The sequence below is a fragment of the Carcharodon carcharias genome, chromosome 3, assembly GCF_017639515.1.
Source record: "Carcharodon carcharias isolate sCarCar2 chromosome 3, sCarCar2.pri, whole genome shotgun sequence".
In the NCBI taxonomy this organism is placed as follows: domain Eukaryota; kingdom Metazoa; phylum Chordata; class Chondrichthyes; order Lamniformes; family Lamnidae; genus Carcharodon; species Carcharodon carcharias.
The window spans coordinates 27,103,203-27,123,014 of NC_054469.1; the positions used below are offsets into that span (position 1 = coordinate 27,103,203).

Sequence of the window (19,812 nt, forward strand, 5' to 3'; positions counted from 1 at the left end):
AATATTCCATCACACTCCTGACTTGTGTCTTATAAATGGTGTATAGACTTTGGGGAGTCAGGATGTGAGTTAATCGTCGCACGATTCCTAGCCTCTGACCTGCATTTGTAGCCACAGTATTTATGTGGCTAGTCCAGTTCAGTTGAGAGTGGAGGGGTTCAGCGATAGTAATGCCATTGAATGTCAAGGGGCATTGGTTGAATTCTCTCTTGTTGGAGATGGTCATTGCCTGGCACTTGTGTGGCAAAAATGTCATTTGCCACTTGTCAGCCCAATCCTGGACATTGTTCAGGTCATGCTGTATTTGGACATGGACTGCTTCAGTACCTGAGGAGTCATGAATGGTGCTGAACATTGTGCAGTTACCTGCGAACATCCCCACTTCTGACCTAATGATGGAAGGAAGATCATTGATGAAGCAGCTGAAGGTGGTTGGGCCTAGGACACTACCCTGAGGAACTCCTGCAATGATGTCCTGGAACTGAGATGTTTGACCTTCAATTACCACAACAATCTTCCTTTGTGCTAGGTATAACTCCAACCAGCAGAGTTTTCTCCCTGATTCCCATTTACTCCAGTTTTGCTAGGGCTCCTTGATATTACACTCGCTCAAATGCTGCCTTGATGTCAAGGGCAGTCACTCTCATCTCACCTTGGGAGTTCACCTCTTTTGCCCATGTTTGCACCAAGGCTGTAATGAGGTCAGGAGCTGAGTGGCCATGGCTGAACCAAACTGAGCATCAGTGAGCAGGTTATTGCTAAGCAAGTGCCGCTTGATAGCATTTTCAATGACCCCTTCCTTCACTTTACTTATTATCGATGGGGCAATGATCCATCTCAGCCTCCTCTGGAGGTCTCCAGCATCACAGATGCCAGTCTTCAGTCTGTTTGATTCGCTCCATGTGATATCACAAAATGGCTGAAGGCACTGGATACTGCAAAAGCTATGGACCTTGACAGTATTCCAGCAATAATACTGAAGACTTATGCTCCAGATCTTGAAATGTCCCTAGCCAAGCTGTTCCAGTACAGCTACAACACTGGCGTCTACCCTTCAATGTGGAAAATTTCCCAGGTATGCCCTGCACACAAAAATCAGAACAAATCCAACCGGCCAGTTACTGTCCCGTCAATCTAATCTCGAGCATCAGTAAAGTAGTCGGAGGGGTCATCAACAGTGCTGTCAAGCGGCACTTTCATAACAGTAACCTGCTCACTGACGCTCATTTTGGGTCAAAGGTAGTGATTAGTGTGGAACCCAGGGAAAACTTATTTTTCCAGAAAATAGCCTGTGGAATTTGCCACCTTTTGTAGAAGTTGTGGTAAATAATATCCTCCTCAAATTTGGCTGCTCTCAGAAATTTGTTACCATGCTCCACAATGACAAGCATGCCGTGATCCTCACCAACTGAAACCAGTGATATGAACTAGCAGCAGGAGTAAGCCATAGGCCCCTTGAGCCTGCTCCACCATTCAATAAGATCATGGCTGATCTGATTGTAACCTCAACGCCACATTCCGCCTACCCCCGATAACCTATCACCCCATTGCTTATCAAGAATCTATCTACCTCTGCCTTAAAAATATTCAAAGATTGTGCTTCTACTACCTTTTGTGGAGGAGAGTTCCAAAGACTTACAACCCTCTGAGAGAAAAATATTTCTTCTCATCTGTGTTAAATGGGCAATCCCTTATTTTTAAACAATGATCTCTAGTTCTAGATTCTCCCACAAGAAGAAACATCCTTTCCACATCCACCCTGTCAAGACACCTCAGGATCTTATATGTTTCAATCAAGTAGCCTCTTAATCTTCTAAATTCCAGCAGATACAAGCCCAGCTTTTCCAACTTTTCCTCATAAAACAACCTGCCCATTACAGGTATTAGCTTAATAAACCTTCTCTAAACTGCTTCTATTTGCATCCTTCCTTAAATAAGGAGACTAATACTGTATATAGCTCTCCAGATGTGGTCTCACCCTGTTACAATGCCCTGTATAACTGAAGCATAACTTACCTACTTTTGTATTCAAGTCTCCTCGCAATAAATGATAACTTTCTATTAGCTTTTCTAATTACTTTTTTATTCATTCATGGGATGTGGGCATCGCTGGCTAGGCCAGCATCTATTGCCCATCCCTAGTTGCACTTGAGAAGGTGGTGGTGAGCTGTTTTCTTGAACTGCTGCAGTCCATGTGGTGTAGGTACACCCACAGTGCAGTTAGGAAAGGAGTTCCAGGATTTTAACCCAGCGACAGTGAAGAAAAGACGATATATTTCCAAGTCTGGATGGTGAGTTACTTGGAGGGGAACTTCCAGGTGGTGGTGTTCCCATCTATCTGCTGCCCTTGTCCTTCTAGATGGTAGTGGGTTTGGAAGGTGGTGAATTCCTGCAGAACATCTTGTAGATGGTACACACTGTTGCTACAGCGCAGTGGTGGTGGAGTGAGTGACTATTTGTGGATGTGGTGCCAATCCAGTGGGCTGCTTTGTCCTGGACGGTGTCCAGCTTCTTGAGTGTTGTGGGAGCTGCACTCATCCAGGCAAGTGGGGAGTATTCCATCACACTCCTGACTTGTGCCTTGTAGACGGTGGACAGGCTTTGGGGAGTCAGGAGGTGAGTTACTCGTCACATGATTCTTAGCTTCTAAACTGTTATTGTAGCCACAGTATTTATATGGCTAGGCCAGTACAGTTTCTGGTCAATGGTAACCCTCAGGATGTTGACAGTGGGGGATTCAGTAATGGTAATGACAAATCGAGATAGATAGGTTCTTGAATGGTAAGGAGAGCAAAGATTACGGGGAGAAGGCGGGAGAATGGGGTTGAGAAACTTATCAGCCATGATTGAATGGCGGAGCAGATTTGATGGACTGAATGGCCTAATTTCTGCTCTTATGTTTTATGGTCTTATTGAACATCTAGGAGCGATGGTTAAATTCTCTCTTGTTGGAGATGGTCATTTTCTGCCACTTGTGTGGTGCGAATATTACTTGTTACTTGTCATCTCAAGCCTGGATATTGTCCAAGTCTTGCTGCATTTGGACAAGGACTATTTCAGTATCTGAGGAGTTGCGAATGGTGCTAAACATTGTGAAATCATCAGCGAAATTCCCAACTCCTGACCTTACGATGGAAAAAAGGTCATTGATGAAACAGCTGACGATGGTTGAGCCTTGGACACTGTCCTGAGGAACTCCTGCAGTAATGTCCTGGAATTGAGATGACTGACTTCCAACAACCACAGCCATCTTTCTTTGTGCTAGGTATGACTCCAACCAGCGGAGAGTTTTCTCCCTGATTCCCATTGACTCCAGTTTTGCTGGGGCTCCTTGATGCCATACTCGGTCAAATGCTGCCTTGATGTCAAGGGAAGTCACTCTCACCTCACCTCAGGAGTTCAGCTCTTTTGTCAATGTTTGAACCAAGGCTGTAATAAGATCAGGAGCTGAGTGACCCTGGCGGAACCCAAACTGGGCATCAGTGAGCAGGTTATTGCTAAGCAAGTTCCCTGCTTTTTGTGTACAGGGCAATTTTCCACATAGCCGGGTAGATGCCATGTGGCTGTACTGGAACAGCTTGGCTAGGGGCGCAACAAGTTCTGGAGCATAAATCTTCAGTACTATTGCCAGAATATTGTCAAGGCCCATAGTGTTTCCAGTACCCAGTGCCTTCAGCCGTTTCTTGATATCATGTGGAGTGAATTGAATTGGCTGAAGACTGGCATCTGTGATGCTGGGGACCTCCAGGGAGGCCTAGATGGATCATCCACTTGGCACTTCTGGCTGAAGATTGTTGCAAATGCTTCACTCTTATCTTTTGCAGTGCTGTGCTGAGCTCCTCTATCATTGAAGATGGGGATATTTGTGGAGCCTCCTCCTCCTCCTCCTCCAGTGAGTTGTTTAATTGTGTACCACCCTTCACGACTGGATGTGGCAGGACTGCAGAGCTTAGATCTGATCTGTTGGTTGTGGGATTGTTTAGCTCTATCACTTGCTGCTTATGCTGTTTGGCACGCAAGTCGTCCTGAGTTATAGCTTCACCAGGTTGACACCTCATTTTTAGGTATGCCCGGGTGCTGCTCCTGGCATGCCCTCCTGCACTCTTCATTGAACCAGGGTTGATCCCCTGGCTTAATGGTAATGGTAGAGTGGGGGATATGCTGGGCCATGAGATTACAGATTGTGTTTAAGTACAATTCTGCTGCTGCTGATAGCCCATGGCGCTTCATGGATGCCTAATCTTGAGTTGCTAGATCTGTTTGAAATCTATCCCATTTAGCACAGTGGTAATGCCACACAACACGATGGAGGGTATCCTCAATGTGAAGGCAAGACTTTGTCTCCACAATGACTGTGCCACTCCTTTCAATACTGTCATGAACCAAAGCACCTGCAGCAGGCAGGTTGGTGAGGATGAGGTTAAGTATGTTTTTCCCTCTTGTTGGTTTCTTCACCACTTGCCGCAGACCCAGTCTAGCAGCTATATCATTTAGGACTCGGCAAGTATGGTCAATAGTGGTGCTGCCGAGCCACTCTTAGTAATGGACATTGAAGTCCTCCACCTAGAGTACATTCTGCGCCCTTGCCACCCTCGGTGCTTCTTCCAAGTGGTGTTCAACATGGAGGAGCACTGATTCATCAGCTGAGGGAGGGCAGAATGTGGTAATCAGCAGGAGGTTTCCTTGCCCATGTTTGACCTGATGCCATGAGACATCATTGGGTCCGGAGTTGATGTTGAGGACTCCCAGGGTAACTCCCTCCCGACTATATACCCACCTGTGTCACCACCTCTTCTGGGTCTATCCTGCCGATGGGACAGGACATACACAGAGATGGTGATGGTGGTGTCTGGGATATTATCTGTAAGATATGGTTCAATGAGGATGACTATGTCAGGCTGTTTATTGACTTGTCTGTGTGACAGCTCTCCCAAATTTGGCACCAGCCCCCAGATGTTAGTAAGGAGGACTTTGCAGAGTCGACAGTGCTGCGATTGACTTTATTGTTTCAGGTGCCTAGATTGATGCTGGGTGGTCCATCCGGTTTCATTCCTTTTTAATGACTTTGTAGTGGTTTGTTATAACTGAGTGGCTTGCTAGGCCATTTCAGAGGGCATTTAAGAGTCAATCACATTGCTGTGGGTCTGGAGCCACATGTAGGCCAGACCAGGTAAGAACAACAGATTTCCTTCCCTAAAGGACGTTAGTGAACCAGGTGGGTTTTTTACAACATTCGACAATGGTCATCATTAGACTTTTAATTCCAGATTTTTATTGAATTCAAATTCCACCATCTGCTGTGGCGGGATTCAAACCCAGGTCCCCAGAGCATTACCCTGGGACTCTGGATTACTAGTCTGGCGACAATACCACTACACCAATGCCTCCCCAATTTATGTAAATTGTGAAAAGTTGAGGCCCCAGCACTGATCCCTGTGGCACACCACTCATTACATCTTGTCAACCAGCAAATGACCCATTAAACCTACTCTATGTTTCCTGTTAACTAGCTAACCTTCTATCCATGCCAATGTGTTACCTCCTACACCATGAGCTTTTATTTCTTGCAATAATCTTTGATATGGCATATTATCAAATGCCTTCTGGAAATCTAAGGGAAAAATTGGGGCGAAGTGCAGGAGCAGGCATGAGCGGGCGCATTTCCGATCGGCGCCCCCATTTTACATGGGCGGACCAATTAATGCCCGCCCAGTGTGATGTCTGCTCAGAAGCACTGTGCCTCCCTGTGCGGGCGGGGGGGTGCGGGTGAATTCTCTCAGCTGGGAGTCCGCTCTTTTGTGTGCACAGATCTCCCCGAGGCTAAGTTCTCCCTCAGGGAGATTGGCTCAGAATTAAAAATTTTAATACAAATGATACAGAAATTTCCCTGACATGTCCCATGAGTTGGGACATGTCCATAACTTTTACTGAAAGATTGGATAAAAATTCAAATACCCTCATGAAACCTCACCCCGCCCGTGGATGAGGTTTCATGCTTTTTCCGAAGCCCGCCAGGGCTCCCAGCTTGCTCGCCAACCTTAAGGTTGGATGGGCAGGTCCATTAATGACCTTAATTAGTTTTTCAATGGCCTCAATAGGCTGTTGACAGGTGCGCAGCTGACTCACCTGCACCCCCGGCGACGTGAAAATAGAAATGAGGCAGGGTGACATCGGGGGTTCCACCCGACGTCATCCCACGTCATTTTACACCTCGGCAACCGGAAGATCCTGCCCTAAGCACAGCACATCCCCCAGTTTCCCTTCATCCACAGCACATGTTACTTTTTCAAAGAATTGCAGTAAATTGGTTAAACATGACTTCCCTTTCACAAAACCATGTTGACTCTGCCTGCTTACCTTGATTTTTCCTAGTGTCCTGTTAGATGTTAAGCTCACCGGCCTATAGTTTCCTGCTTTCTGTCTCCCTTTTTGAATAAAGGAGTTACATCCACTATTTTCCAATCTAATGAAACCTTCCACGAATCTAGGGAATTTTGGAAAATTAAAACCAACACTTCAAGTACCTCACTAGCTACTTCTTTTAAGACCCTAAGATGAAGTCCATCAGGACTTGTCAGCCCATTGCTCCAATTTTCTTAGTACCACTTCCCTGGTGATTGTAATTTCCTTGAGTTCCTCCCTCCCATTTCCTTGTTTGCAGCTATTTCTGGGATGTTACTTGTATCCTCTATAGTGAAGAACAATGCAAATTACCCATTTAATTCATCTGCCAACTCCTTATTTTCCCTTATTAATTCCCCAGTTTTACATTTCTGTAGGACCAAAGCTCACTGTGTTAATTCTTTTCTTTTTTAAAATATCTATAGATACTCTTACTATCTGTTTTTATATTTCTAGCTAGCTTTCTTTCGTACTCTGATTTTTCCCTCGTTAATCTTTTAGTCATTCTTTGCTGTTTTTGATATTCTGTCTAATCTTCTGACTTAACAGCCATCTTTCCACAGTTATGTGCTTTTTCTTTAAGTTTGATACTATCTTTAACTTTTTTAGTTAACTGCAGAAGGTGGGCCCTCCCCTTGGAATTTTTCTTTCTTGTTGTAATGTATCTAACCTCTGTATTCTGAAGTACTCCTTAACCTATTTTTCCAGTTCACTTTAGCTAGCTCTGCTTTCATGCCCTCATACTTGCCCTTATTTAAGTTTAAATAAGTCTTGGACTTACTTTTCTGTCCGTCAAACCAAATGTAAAATTAAATCCTATTATGATCTCTGCTACCTAGGGGCACCTTCACTATGAGGTTATCAATTAATCCTATCTCGTTGCACAAAACCAGGCTAAGTATAGCCTGCTCTCTGACTGGCTCCAGAAAGTGCTGTTCTAAGAAACTATCCCAAAAACATTCTATGACCTTCTCCTCTACGCTACCTTTGCCTATCTGATTTTTCAAGTCTACTGGATTAAACAAGGCTGTCTCATTGCACCTCTCTCCATTTTCCTCATTGCAATACTGCACCTCTCCTCCAGCACGTTACCCTCAGGGGTGTTGATAATCTACAGAACAGGTAGGAAACTGTTCGATCTATGCCACCTTGAATCCAAAACCAAAACCACCCCAACCTCAGTCATAGAGCTTCAATATGCAGATGACGCTCATGTGTTTGCTCACTCAGAAACTGAGCTCCAGGTCATTGCTGACTCCTTCTCCAAGGCATATGAAAAAATGAGCCTTTTGCTAAATACCCGGAAAACTAAGATCTTCTTCCACCGAGATCCCACAGTGCAACACCTTCCCCTGTCAATTAAGGTCAACGGCAAGACCCTGGAAAATATGAGCCATTTTCCGTATCTTGGAGCCTATGAACATATAAAGCAGGAGTAGGCCATTCAGCTCCTCAAGCCTGCTATGCTATTCAATACAATCATGGCTGATCTGGCCTCAACTCCACATTCAGCTGACTGAGGGAAAGAGTATTTGAGGACCAGGATCTCAAACTCAAGTCTAAGGTCATGGTTTACCAGGCAGCAGTGATTCCCTTGCTCATAAATGCTTCGGGGACTTGGACGACCTGCAGCAGGGACCTCAAACCACGGGACATGTAGTTCCAAATCTGGTGGTAAGAAAAATGCTCCAACAGCAGCAACCTCTCTCAATCTAATTTGCCCAGCATCAAGGCGCTTATCACTAAAAACCAGCTCTGCTAGTTGGGACGTATTGTTTGTATGCCTGACACCAGATTCCCAAAACAACTGCTCTGTTCAGAACTCGGTCATGGCAGGAGACTGCCAGGAGGACAGTGGAAACACTTTAGGGATGTCCTCAAAGCACCTGAAGAGGTCAGATATTCCCTCTGACTCATGGGAGACCCTGTCTCGTGACTGACCAAAATAGAGAAGAGACATTTGGGAAGGCACCGAACACATCGCGGAACTTCGTTGAGAATGTGCAGAGGTGAAGTGTACAAATCTCCAAACATCCATCTACTCAACCCTTTAAATACCACCTGCCCTGCATGTGGCAAAGTCTGCAGATCACTCATTGGGCTTATCAGCAATTTCAGAACCCATTGAGCAGGAATGGAAGCATGTCATTCTCAATCCCAAGGGATTGCTGAAGAAGAAGAAGAGCATAAATGCATTTAAGAGGCACCTAGATACGTACATGAAGGAGAGTGGAACATAAGGATATGCTGATAAGATTCACAGAGTGCAGAAGAGGTCCTTCGGCCCATTGAGTCTGCACCGACACGTGAGAAACACCTGACAGACCTCCCTAATCCCATATGCCAGCACTTGTCCCATAGCCTTGAATGTTATGATGTACCAAGTGCTCACCCAGGTACTTTTTAAAGGATGTGAGGCAACCTGCCTCCAGCACCCTCTGGGTAAAAAGGTTTTTTCCTCACATCCCCCCAAACCTCCTGTCCCTCACCTTGAACTTGTGTCCCCTCGTGACTGACCCTTCAACTGAGGGGAACAGCTGCTCCCGATCCACCCTGTCCATACCCCTCATAACATTGTACACCTTGATCAGGTCGCCCCTCAGTTTTCTCTGCTCAAATGAAAACAACCCAAGTCTATCCAACCTCTCTTCATAACTTAAATTTTTCATCCCAGGCAACATCCTGGTGAATCTCCTCTGCACCCCCTCCAGTGCAATCACATCCTTCCTGTAATGTGGCGACCAGAACTGCACACAGTACTCCAGCTCAGCAAGGTTCTATACAACTCCAACATGACCTCCCTACTTTTGTAATATATGTCTTGATTGATAAAGGCAAGTGTCCCATATGCCTTTTCACCACCCCACTAACATGCCCCTCCATCTTCAGAGATCTATGGACACACATGCCTAGGTCCCTTTGTTCCTCAGAACTTCCTAGTGTCATGCAGTTCATTGAATACTTCCTTGTCAAATTACTCCTTCCAAAGTGTATCATCTCACACCTTTCAGGGTTAAATTCCATCTGCCCATTTGACCATCCCGTCTATATCTTCCTGTAGCCCAAGACACTCAACCACACTGTTAACCACCCGGTCAATCTTTGTGTCATCCGCAAACTTACTAATTCTGCCCCCCACATAGTCATCTCTGTCGTTTATATAAATGACGAGTAATAGGGGACCCAGCACAGATCCCTGTGGTACGCCACTGGACACTGGCTTCCAGTCACTAAAGCAGCCTTCTGTCATCACCCTCTGTCTCCTACAACTAAGGCAATTTTGAATCCACCTTATCAAATTACCCTGTATCCCATGTGCATTTGCCCTCTTTATAAGTCTCCCATGTGGGACCTTGTCAAAGGCTTTGCTGAAATCCATATAAACTACATAAACTGCACTACCCTCATCTACACACCTGGTCACTCCTCAAAAAATTCTATCAAATTTGTTAGGCATGACCTCCCTCTGACAAAGCCATGCTGACTATCCCTGAACAAACCTTGCCTCTCCAAGTGGAAATAGATTCTCTCCTTCAGAATTTTCTCAATAGTTTCCCTACCACTGACATGAGACTCACTGGCCTGTAATTCCCTGGATTATCTCTACAACCCTTCTTAAATAGCAGAACCACATTAGCTGTTCTGCAGTCCTCTGGCACCTCCCCCGTGGCCAGAGAGGAATTAAAAATTTGGGTCAGAGCCCCTGCGATCTCCTCCCTTGCCTCCCTCAGCAGTCTGGGACACAAATCATCCAGACCTGGAGATTTGTCCACTTTTAAGCCTGCCAACACCTCCAATACCTTGTCACCCCTCATATCAATTTGCTCAAGAACCTTGCAGTCTCTCTCCCCGAGCTTGATACCTTCATCTTCATTCTCTTGGGTGAAGACGGACGTGAAGTATTTGTTCAACACTCTACTGATGTCCTCTGGCCCCCTAGGTCCCTAATGGGCCCTACTGTTTCCCTTGTTATCCTCTCCCCATTGATATACTTAGAAAATATCTTGGGATTTTCCCTACTTTTACCAGCCAGAGCTTTCTCATATCCCCTCTTTGCTCTCCTAATTGCTTTCTTAAGCTTCACCCTGCACTTTTTGTACTCCACTAATGCCTCTGCTGATTTGCTCCCCTTGTACTTGCTAAAAGCCTCTCTTTTCCTTCTCATCATAACCTGATTATCACTGGTCATCCATGGTTCTCTGGGCTTGTTACTCCTTCCTATCAACCCTAGAGGGAACGTGTTGAGCCTGTATCCTCCCCATTTCCTATTTGAACCACCGCTCTTCTGTAGATTTCCCCACAAGTAGCTGTTCCCAGTCCACATTGGCCAGATCCTGCCTTACTTTACTAAAATCCGCTCTCCCCCAAGCCAAAATATTTTTTTGCAACTTGTCTATTTCTTTGTCCATAACAAGCTTAAATTATACCATGTTGTGGTCGCTATCACTAAAATGCTCCCCCACCATCACCTTAACCTGTCCGGCTTCATTCCCCAGAATTAGGTCCAGCACTGTGCCATCCCTTGTTGGACTCTCTACATATGGAACTAAAAAGTTCTCCTGTATACATTTCAAGAAATCCACTCCATCCAAGCCCTTAACAATAATTAATGTTGGGAAAGTTGAAATCACCTAATATAATTACCCTATTATTGTTTTTACACACCTCCGCAAATTGTGCACATATTTGCTCCTCAATTTCCTGCTGACTATCTAGGGCTCTATAATAAACACCTAACATGTGGCTGCCCCTTTTTTATTCCTAAACTCTACCCACAAACCTTCATTCGATGCCCCTTCCAAGATATCATCTATCCTTACTGCAGTAACTGACTCCTTAACTAATAATGCAATGCCTCCTCCTCTTTTACCCCTTCCCCTGCCTCGCCTGAAGATTCTATATCCGGAATGTTGAGCTACCAATCCAGTCCCTCCCTCAACCACATTTCTGTGACGGCTACTATATCGCGGTTCCACATGTCAATCCTCACCCTTAATTCATCCGTTTTACTTATAATACTCCTGGCATTAAAGTAGAGGCCATCCTGCTTTGCATTACTCCTTAGAAACTTAATGCAGCTGTACTCTCTCTGACTTGATTTTTTTACTGTATTATGATGTGTCCCTATTCTGCTAACATTATATGAAATAAGGTGGGAAGAGGCACACGTGGCATTCTCGAGGAAGGCAAACGTAGACAATAAAATTCATCATCACCTCCAGTGTGCCAGCTCAGCCTTTAGCTGACTGAGGAAAAGAGTATTTCAGGACCTGGATCTCAAACCCGAGACTAAGGTTTACTGGACAGCAGTGATTCCTACGCTCCTGTATGCTTCAGGGTCTTGGATAACCTGCAGCAGGCACCTCAAACTAGTTGGGCCAAATTCAGTGCTGTAAATTCTGTATAATGCTATGAGTAAGTGAAGTGTTGAGCAGAATCTGAGTGATAGGACATTCATATTGAAAATCACTTTATGATGTAACTAACCTTGTTCTCTATCTCTGCAGATACGGCACCTGCAGACATCCAAGTGCATCAGCGCCCAGAACCACCCCAGCCAGAAAGCAGGAATAGTAGTTGTCAAGGAATGTGACTTGTCAGATCCAGATCAGGTGAGCAACTTTTGGAAGTTTTTGATTCCCATCCAAATTCCTGAATTTTCTTTCCTGATTTGGGGGGTAAGTTTCTTCCACTGAAATCCTTTGTAGATTAACTTAATTTGTGATTTTGTTTCAGCAAGTGCAATCTTAATTTTTGCTTGTCGGGGGAGAAAAAAAGTCTGTTTTTCCAAATAACCAATAAATTCAACAGGCTCAGTTTCAGCAACTGAGGTAGTCCCTGAAGTCTCCTAAAAGTACAGTCTCTTACCTGTGGATGACTGACAGAACCAGGGTCAGTACATAATCTGTGAGTGAATAAGCGCAGATGATAGATGTTTCAAAGCACAGCTGCAGCTATTTAAAGGGCTGCATTCTTAACCTGTACAGCAAAGAGAAGTATTAGAAGCTGCACATTCAGATTTACACATGCTGCCCTTGAAGTGAAATGGAAAAAGTGAGATAAGGAGAGCTATCTCCTGAAGAACACTCTCCAGCACTGGTTTGATGGGCTGAATGGCCTCTTTCTGTGCTGTATCTATGATTCTACTATTCCAAAAGAGTATCCCAAAATGCTTGGCAAGAGATAGCTGAGAGGCTAAATGCTATTAGCAACACCCAGAGCCCTTGGCTTCAAACAACTGTTGGCAGACCTTATGAAAGATACCAGTGTAAGGCTACGCTGTCGTGTTCTGTAGCGAGTAACTGCCTTGGGTATATATCTTTTTTATTCATTTACAGGATGTCGGATTCGCTGGCTAGGTGTTTATTGCCCATCCTTAATTGCCCTTGACAAGGTGGTGGTGAGCTGCCTTGTTGACAGTGCTGTTAGGGAGGGAGTTTCAGGATTTTGACCCAGCAACAATGAAGGAACAGCGATATATTTCCAAGTCGGGATGGTGAGTGACTTGGAGGGGAACTTCAGGTAGTGGTGTTCCCATCTACGTGCTGCTCTTGTCCTGCTAAATGGTAGCAGCCATGGGTTTGGAAAGGGCTGCTTAAGAAGCCTTGCTGAATTCCTGCAGTGCATCTTGTAGATGGTACACACTGCTGCTATTGTTTGTCGGTGGTGGAGGGAGTGAATGTTTGTGGTTGGGTTGCTAATCAAGTGGGCTGCTTTGTCCTGGATGATGTCAAGCTTCTTGAGTGTTGTTGGAGCTGCACTCATCCAGGCAAGTGGGGAGTATTCCATCATATTCCTGACTTCTGCCACACAGTTTCTCCTTGTTACATGGTGCACTTTGAACTGCTCATCATACACAGCCATACTGCAGCAGGACACAAGTCTGAGGGAGGTGGTGACATTGACAAACATTTTTCCATTGCTGGAATATAATCAGATACTACATGGAGCTCTATGGTTATATCCTTTGTGATCATGGAAGTATCATCTGTAGAATTTGATAAGTCAGAGTTCAAGAATGTTGGATTTATCTGCCAGAGATTTTCACTGTAGATTTTCCAAGATAAGGGAACTACTCCACAGCGTTATTTCTAATTAGAAGTGTTAATATAAATTGAAGAACATTCAGGACTTTATGGATTAAATGTGGCCCACTGAAAAGGCTGAGTTCACTTGGCCATTTCCTCAAACATGTGCTCTCACCCTACCATTTGACACAGACCACATGGCTTCAAATTGTTTTGAAAGAATGCCTGAGCTTTGCACTGCAGTGGTCCCTGTTAATAATTCGATTGCAGTTTCAGTACCCAAATTGGCTATTCAAAAAGAAAGAATGACCTGCATTTATGTAGCACTTTCACGACCATCGATATCTCAAGGCACTTTACAGCCAATGAAGTAATTTTTGAAGTATAGTCACTGTTGTAAAGCAGGAAACATGGCAGCTAATCACGTCTCGCAAACTCCCACAAACAGCAATGTGATTATGACCAGATAATCTGTCTTTTGTGATGTTGATTGAGGGATAAATATTGGCCTGGACACAGGGGAGAATGCCTCTGCTCCTCTTTGAAATAATGCCATGGGATCTTTTAGATCAGGTGAACAAGACCTCATTTTAATGCATAACCCAAAAGACAGCACCTGTGACAACCAGAAGGTTGTGGATCCCCCATTGTCATATATGTTTTAAGGCTGAGATGGACTGATATTTGGTCTCTTGGGGAATCAAGGAGTATGGAAAGTAGACAGGGAAAGAGGAGTTGAGGCAGAAGATCAGCCAAGATCATATTGAATGGCAGAGCAGACACCAGGGCCTATGTGGTTTACTCCTCCTTTGTTGTTAAGAGATGTGCTGAGGTCAATTTCCAATCACTGGAACCAAATGAATGATGCAGCTAGAGATAAAATGAACACCGCAGTTCAGCCTGCTCACTTTGGGGGGCAAGGAAGTCTGTGTGCATGAATATGAGTGTTAACGGTAACCAGGTAATAGGTCCCAACCCATCCTGTATGCCCTCCCAGGTGAGAAACTACAGGATTTAACAACTGATTTAATGGAAACAAAAAAGGAAAGAAATACATTCTAAATAAGAAGCCCCAGTGCTAAATTTGGTGCTGTTCTACAGCACAATGTAAGGGATATTTCTGTACAAATAATGTGTTCTAAGGTAAAAGTACTATTTTAAGATTTAAGTTACAAGTTCATACATTACATTTGTTTCCCTCTCAACATTTCAAGGAGACACTGTGTGTTTACTTTGCATTTTCTGCTGTCACTTCTGGTGATATTTACAGATTTGGGTTTATGATGAAGAACATGAACTGATTCTGGCCAACCTTCTCTGCTTGGACATGGCAGAGATGCACTCGTCAGATTCCCCACGTCTCATGAAATGTCACGGGTCAGGGGGATCGCAACAATGGACTTTGGGGGTAAGACTATGTTACTTTGGAGCTTTTCAGAATATACCAATTATGACATACGCTTGAATGCAATTCCAGAGAAATGCCTAATGAATTAACAAACAACCAACAAACTGACCATCTTGTAATTTTATTTCATAATTGCCTGTTAAGGAAATTCTGCATGATACTTCAGTACAATGATAACAAGGAGCTGTAAGATGCATGAAAATATGGCTCATGAGGTTTTGCAGTTCAGCCTGATCAGTTTTATTTTCCTGGCCATGAACCTCTGTCTCCATAGTTTTTCTTTCTCATCTCTCTCACACTCTCTCAGAGCCCCAAGAGCCCCATCTTAACCCCATTTTTCATAATTAGCTCCAGCAAAAATCCCAGTGGCCAGAGCCATTGTCTTTGTTGCTCCCCGACCTTCTCCAGCCACATTTCAGTTTGAAGCAGACAGTTCTATTTGACTCTGATCTGAGCTCTGACCCTGTATCCTTTCCATTACAAATGACTGCTTATTTGCACCTCTGCAACAATGTCATTCCCCTGGCCCAATGTCTACATATCTGCTTCTGGGACTCTCACCCCTGCTTTATCATCTCCAGGTTTAACTATTCCAATTGTCTCCTGGCAGGCCACCCACCCTCGATCTTTGGTAAACTTCAAATTCTGATGCCTTCCCCTATCCCACACCAAATTCTGCTTGTTTTGTCATTCCTGTACCCACTGACCTAGATTAGTTTCTGTTCAGCTAAACAGCTCAAACTTAAATTTTCATCTTTGTGTTTGGATGTGTTCATAGCTTTGCTCCTCTCTAAATCTGTAACTTGCTCCATCCCGAACTCTCCGTTGTTCTGACTCTAGCCTGTTCTTCATTCTTGCCTCCCTTTGTTTCACTGTTAATGGACATGCTTTCAAAGTCCAACACTCTGAAATAGCAATAAAAGCCAAATACTGTGGATGCTGGAAATCTGAAATAAAAGCAGAAAATGCTGGAAAAACACAGCAGGTCTGGCAAAATCGGTGGAGAGAGAAACAGAGTTAGCATTTCGAGTTCTTATGGCCCTTCTTTAGAGCTGAAGAAGTCACATGAACTCGAAACATTAAATCTGTTTCTCTCTCCATAGATCTGCCAGACCTGCTGAGTTTCAACAGCATTTTCTGTTTTTATTCCTCTGAAATTACATCCCTCCATCTCTTTTGGCCAAGCAGTTTGCCCACTCTCCTAATATCTCCTTTTATGCTTTGGTGTCCATTCTTTGATTAAGCCTCTATGAAACACTTTGGAGTGTTTTGATATAAATTCTAGTTTTTGTTACTGAAACCATATATGACATGACATTGTGGAAGGTAGAATCTTGAAAATATCTGGATGTGGCATTCGGGCTTGAGTGCAAGAATTTTAAATTCAGCACTTTGGAAAACAGGAAGACTATGTTGGCTAGGGTTAATGAATGAGTGAGATTAATGTGCGACAAAAAATAGGTACACTGATATCCAAATGTATTGGAGTTTATAAAGGGAGGAGGCTGAAGAAATTGAGCCCAGAGTTGGCATGGATATGGGTAAGGGTTTCAGCAGCAGTTGAGATGATGTGGGGTTCATGCCAGGTGAAAGAGGGAGGAAGAACTTTAACAGGACTGTCCCTGTGCTGTTCTAAAATTAATCTTCCAAATTTCTATAAGTTCCATACTCTGTTGTTGCTAACCTTTTATACATAGAGAGTTAAAAGCAAACTGCTAGATTATTAGGTTTATATCATCATGTCTCCCCTGACCCCACCCCTACTAGAGACAACAGAGCAATCTGGTAGGTGTCAAACTCTCCTGCATTCCCAAATAACAGGCTAGTTGCTAGAGAAAGCACACTACCTGCTTTGACATAACCTAGCAGCCCTAACGAGCCCTTTGGACTCATTTGATGAACACATACTGATTCCTCCAGCAGTGAAAAAGAATTTAGGATTGCCGCCCAGACCACACAGTGCATTGGAAAAGCTCAAGGTTGTTCCAACCAAAAGCTCTCAAAGAAACTGGTATCTCTGATTCTTCCAGAGATTTCGTTAAAAACATAAGAAATACGAGCAGGATTATACCACACGGCTTCTGGAGCCTGCTCCTGCATTCACTAAGATTATAGCTAACCTTCTACCTCAACTCCACTTTTCCACCCTCTTCCCATATCCCTTGACCCCTTTAGTACCCAAAAATCTATAGCATCCAGTCTTGAATGTACTCGTCGACTGAGCATCCACAACTCTGAACAAGGCGGTGGTATAGTGGTATTGTCATTGGACTGGTAATCCAGAGACCCAGGGTAATGCTCTGGAGGCCCAGGTTTGAATCCCATCACAGCAGATGGTGCTATTTAAATTCAATAAAAAGTCTCAAACCATTGTTGTAAAAACCCATCTGGTTCACTAATGTCCTTTAGGGAAGGAAATCTGCTGTCCTTACCTGGTCTTACCTACATGTGACTCCAGACCCACAGCAATGTAGTTCACTCTTAAATGCCCTCAAGGCAATGCTGGCCTAGTCCATATCCCAAGAACAAATTTTTAAAAATGTGTTAAATGGACCTCTTAACCGAGGCTATGACCGGTAGTTCTCGACTCTCCAGCCATGGGAAGCAGCGTCTCAGCATCTACCCTGTCAAGCTCTCTAAGAATATTATACATTTCAGTTAGAACTTTAGATGGTTCCCTGATATTTTGAGGGGAAGCGATGGTGTAATGGTATTGTCACTGGACTAGTAATCCAGGGACCCAGGTTCGAATCCTGCCATTGCAGATGGTGGAATTTGAATTCAGTAAAAAAAAACTGGAATTAAAAGTCTAATGAGGACCATGAAATCATTGTCGATTGTCATAAAAACCTATCTGGTTCATTTATGTCCTTTAGGGAGGAAATCTGCCGTCCTTACCTGGTCTGGCCTACATGTGACTCCAGACTCCATAGTGATGAGCTCTGAACAAGGGCCATTAGGGATGGGCAATAAATGTTGGTCAGCGATGCCCACATGAATGAATTTTTAAAAATCTGACTGCTATAGATTGTATCTGTAACTCCGTATTTCCCATCCATAATGAATTGACTGCATTTCTATGTAGTGTAGTGACAAAACAGGTGTATTATTCTCATAGTTAACTGACAGTTTGGTAATGAAATGAATTTGGGAAAGTGACTTTTAATTGTTAATTGTTTTTTCACAGAAAAATAACCGCATATATCAAGTGTCAGCTGGGCAGTGCCTTCAAGTGGTAGATCCTGCTGACATCAAAGGATATATCGCCATGGCAATTTGTGATGGCTCTGCGGCACAGCAGTGGCAGATAGAGAGCTGATCTTAGGAGGGAGCCTTCGAAAATGTTTTATGAAGATTGACTTGAATCAAATCTTCCATCGAAGACATTACTCAGGAGCAGGAAAAGCTGACAATTACACTTTGTAATAGAAAAGCAGGAAGCTGGTGGCAGGGCCCTTACCTCAACCATCTCAACTTGCTGAATGTAATGATTTAAAATAGTAATTTTACTACAAATTATTTTTCTATTTTAGTCTCAGATTTTGTTCTGTGGACATCATAAGGAGTTTGAAATTGTATTTTAATTATTATTTATGATTTTTCTTGTTCCATCCAATGATTGTTCTTTGACATTTGACAAGGTTGCATTAGTTTCTGCATATGTCAAGCATTGCCAGTTTTTAAAAATGATCATGAAACATTTTACAGTAGATAATGTGAATCACGTTTGAGTAGAGCCACTTAATGTTGAAGGTTTTATTGTGTACCATTACATGTGTGTGAAACATGTTTATGTTGATGCTATCTATTATGCAATTTGTTTTAAAAAAGACTATATGAAATCATTCACTTACAAATGCTTGTTGAAAGCCAGTAGTTTTCTAGGCTGGTACCAATGAACAGGTTAAACTATTTCAGTGTGTATGGTCTGATTATAGATATCTAAGTTAAAATCATTAAGTTATCATAAGCAATTCCTTTCCAATTTCAAAAGTAGTTTTTTAAGTCCTTCATAGAGATCTTCAGTACAGAAAAAGGCCCTTTAGCCCATCGAGTCTGCACCAATCAAACAAGTACCTAACTATTCTAATCCCATTTACCAGCACTAAGCCCATAGCCTTGTATGCCATGGCATCGCAAGTGCACATCCAAACACTTACTAAACGTTATGAGGGCATTTGCCTCTACCACCCTTTCAGGCAGTGAGTTCCAGATTCCCATCACCCTCTGGGTGAAAAAGTTCTTCCTCACATCCCCTCTGAGCCTTCTGCCCCTTACCTTAAATCTATGCCCCCTGGTTAATGATCCCTCCACCAAGGGGAAAAGTTCCTTCCTGTCTACCCTATCTATGCCCCCTATAATTTTATCATGTCCCCCCTCAATCTCCTGTGCTCCAGGGAAAATAACTCCAGTGTATCCAATCTCTCCTCGTAACTAAAACTCTCCAGCCCAGGCAATATCCTGGTAAATCTCCTCTGCACTCTCTCTAGTGCAATCACATCCTTCCTATAATGTGGATTCCAGAATTGCATGCAATACTCTAGCTGTGGCCTAACTAGCGTCTTATACCGTTCCAACATTACCTCCCGGCTCTTATATTCTATGCCATGGCTAATAAAGGCAAAAATCCCATATGCTTTCTTAACCACCATATCTATCTGTCCCGCTACCTTAAGGGACCGGTGGACATGCACACAAGGTCTCTCTGATCCTTGGTACTTCCCAGGGTCCTAACATTCTTCGTGTATTCTCATGCCTTGTTTGCCCTACCCAAATGCATCACCTCATATTTATCCGGATTAAATTCCATTTGCCACTAATTAGCCCATCTGACCAGTCTGTCTATATCCTCCTCACTATTTACCACCCCACCAATTTTCATCCGTGAATTGTTATCCGCGAATTGCTGATTAACCCTCCTACATTCAAGTCTAAATTGTTTATATATACCACAAACAGCAAGGGACCCCGACT

General features: G+C 43.6%; 1 protein-coding gene across 10 annotated transcripts in view; it reads left to right on the forward strand.

Annotated features, from left to right (window-relative positions):
- Nucleotides 1–18,750, forward strand: part of galnt11 (UDP-N-acetyl-alpha-D-galactosamine:polypeptide N-acetylgalactosaminyltransferase 11 (GalNAc-T11)) — a 199,747-nt gene extending 180,997 nt beyond the window's left edge. For all 10 annotated transcript variants that reach the window (XM_041183552.1, XM_041183560.1, XM_041183559.1 and 7 more), the window contains 3 exons: nt 11,910–12,014; nt 14,701–14,838; nt 18,026–18,750. In XM_041183552.1, the coding sequence (XP_041039486.1) occupies nt 11,910–12,014; nt 14,701–14,838; nt 18,026–18,157 (375 nt within the window). In that variant the 3' untranslated portion in view covers nt 18,158–18,750. The remainder of the gene's footprint in view (nt 1–11,909; nt 12,015–14,700; nt 14,839–18,025) is intronic.
- The last annotated feature ends 1,062 nt before the right edge of the window (nt 18,751–19,812 follow it).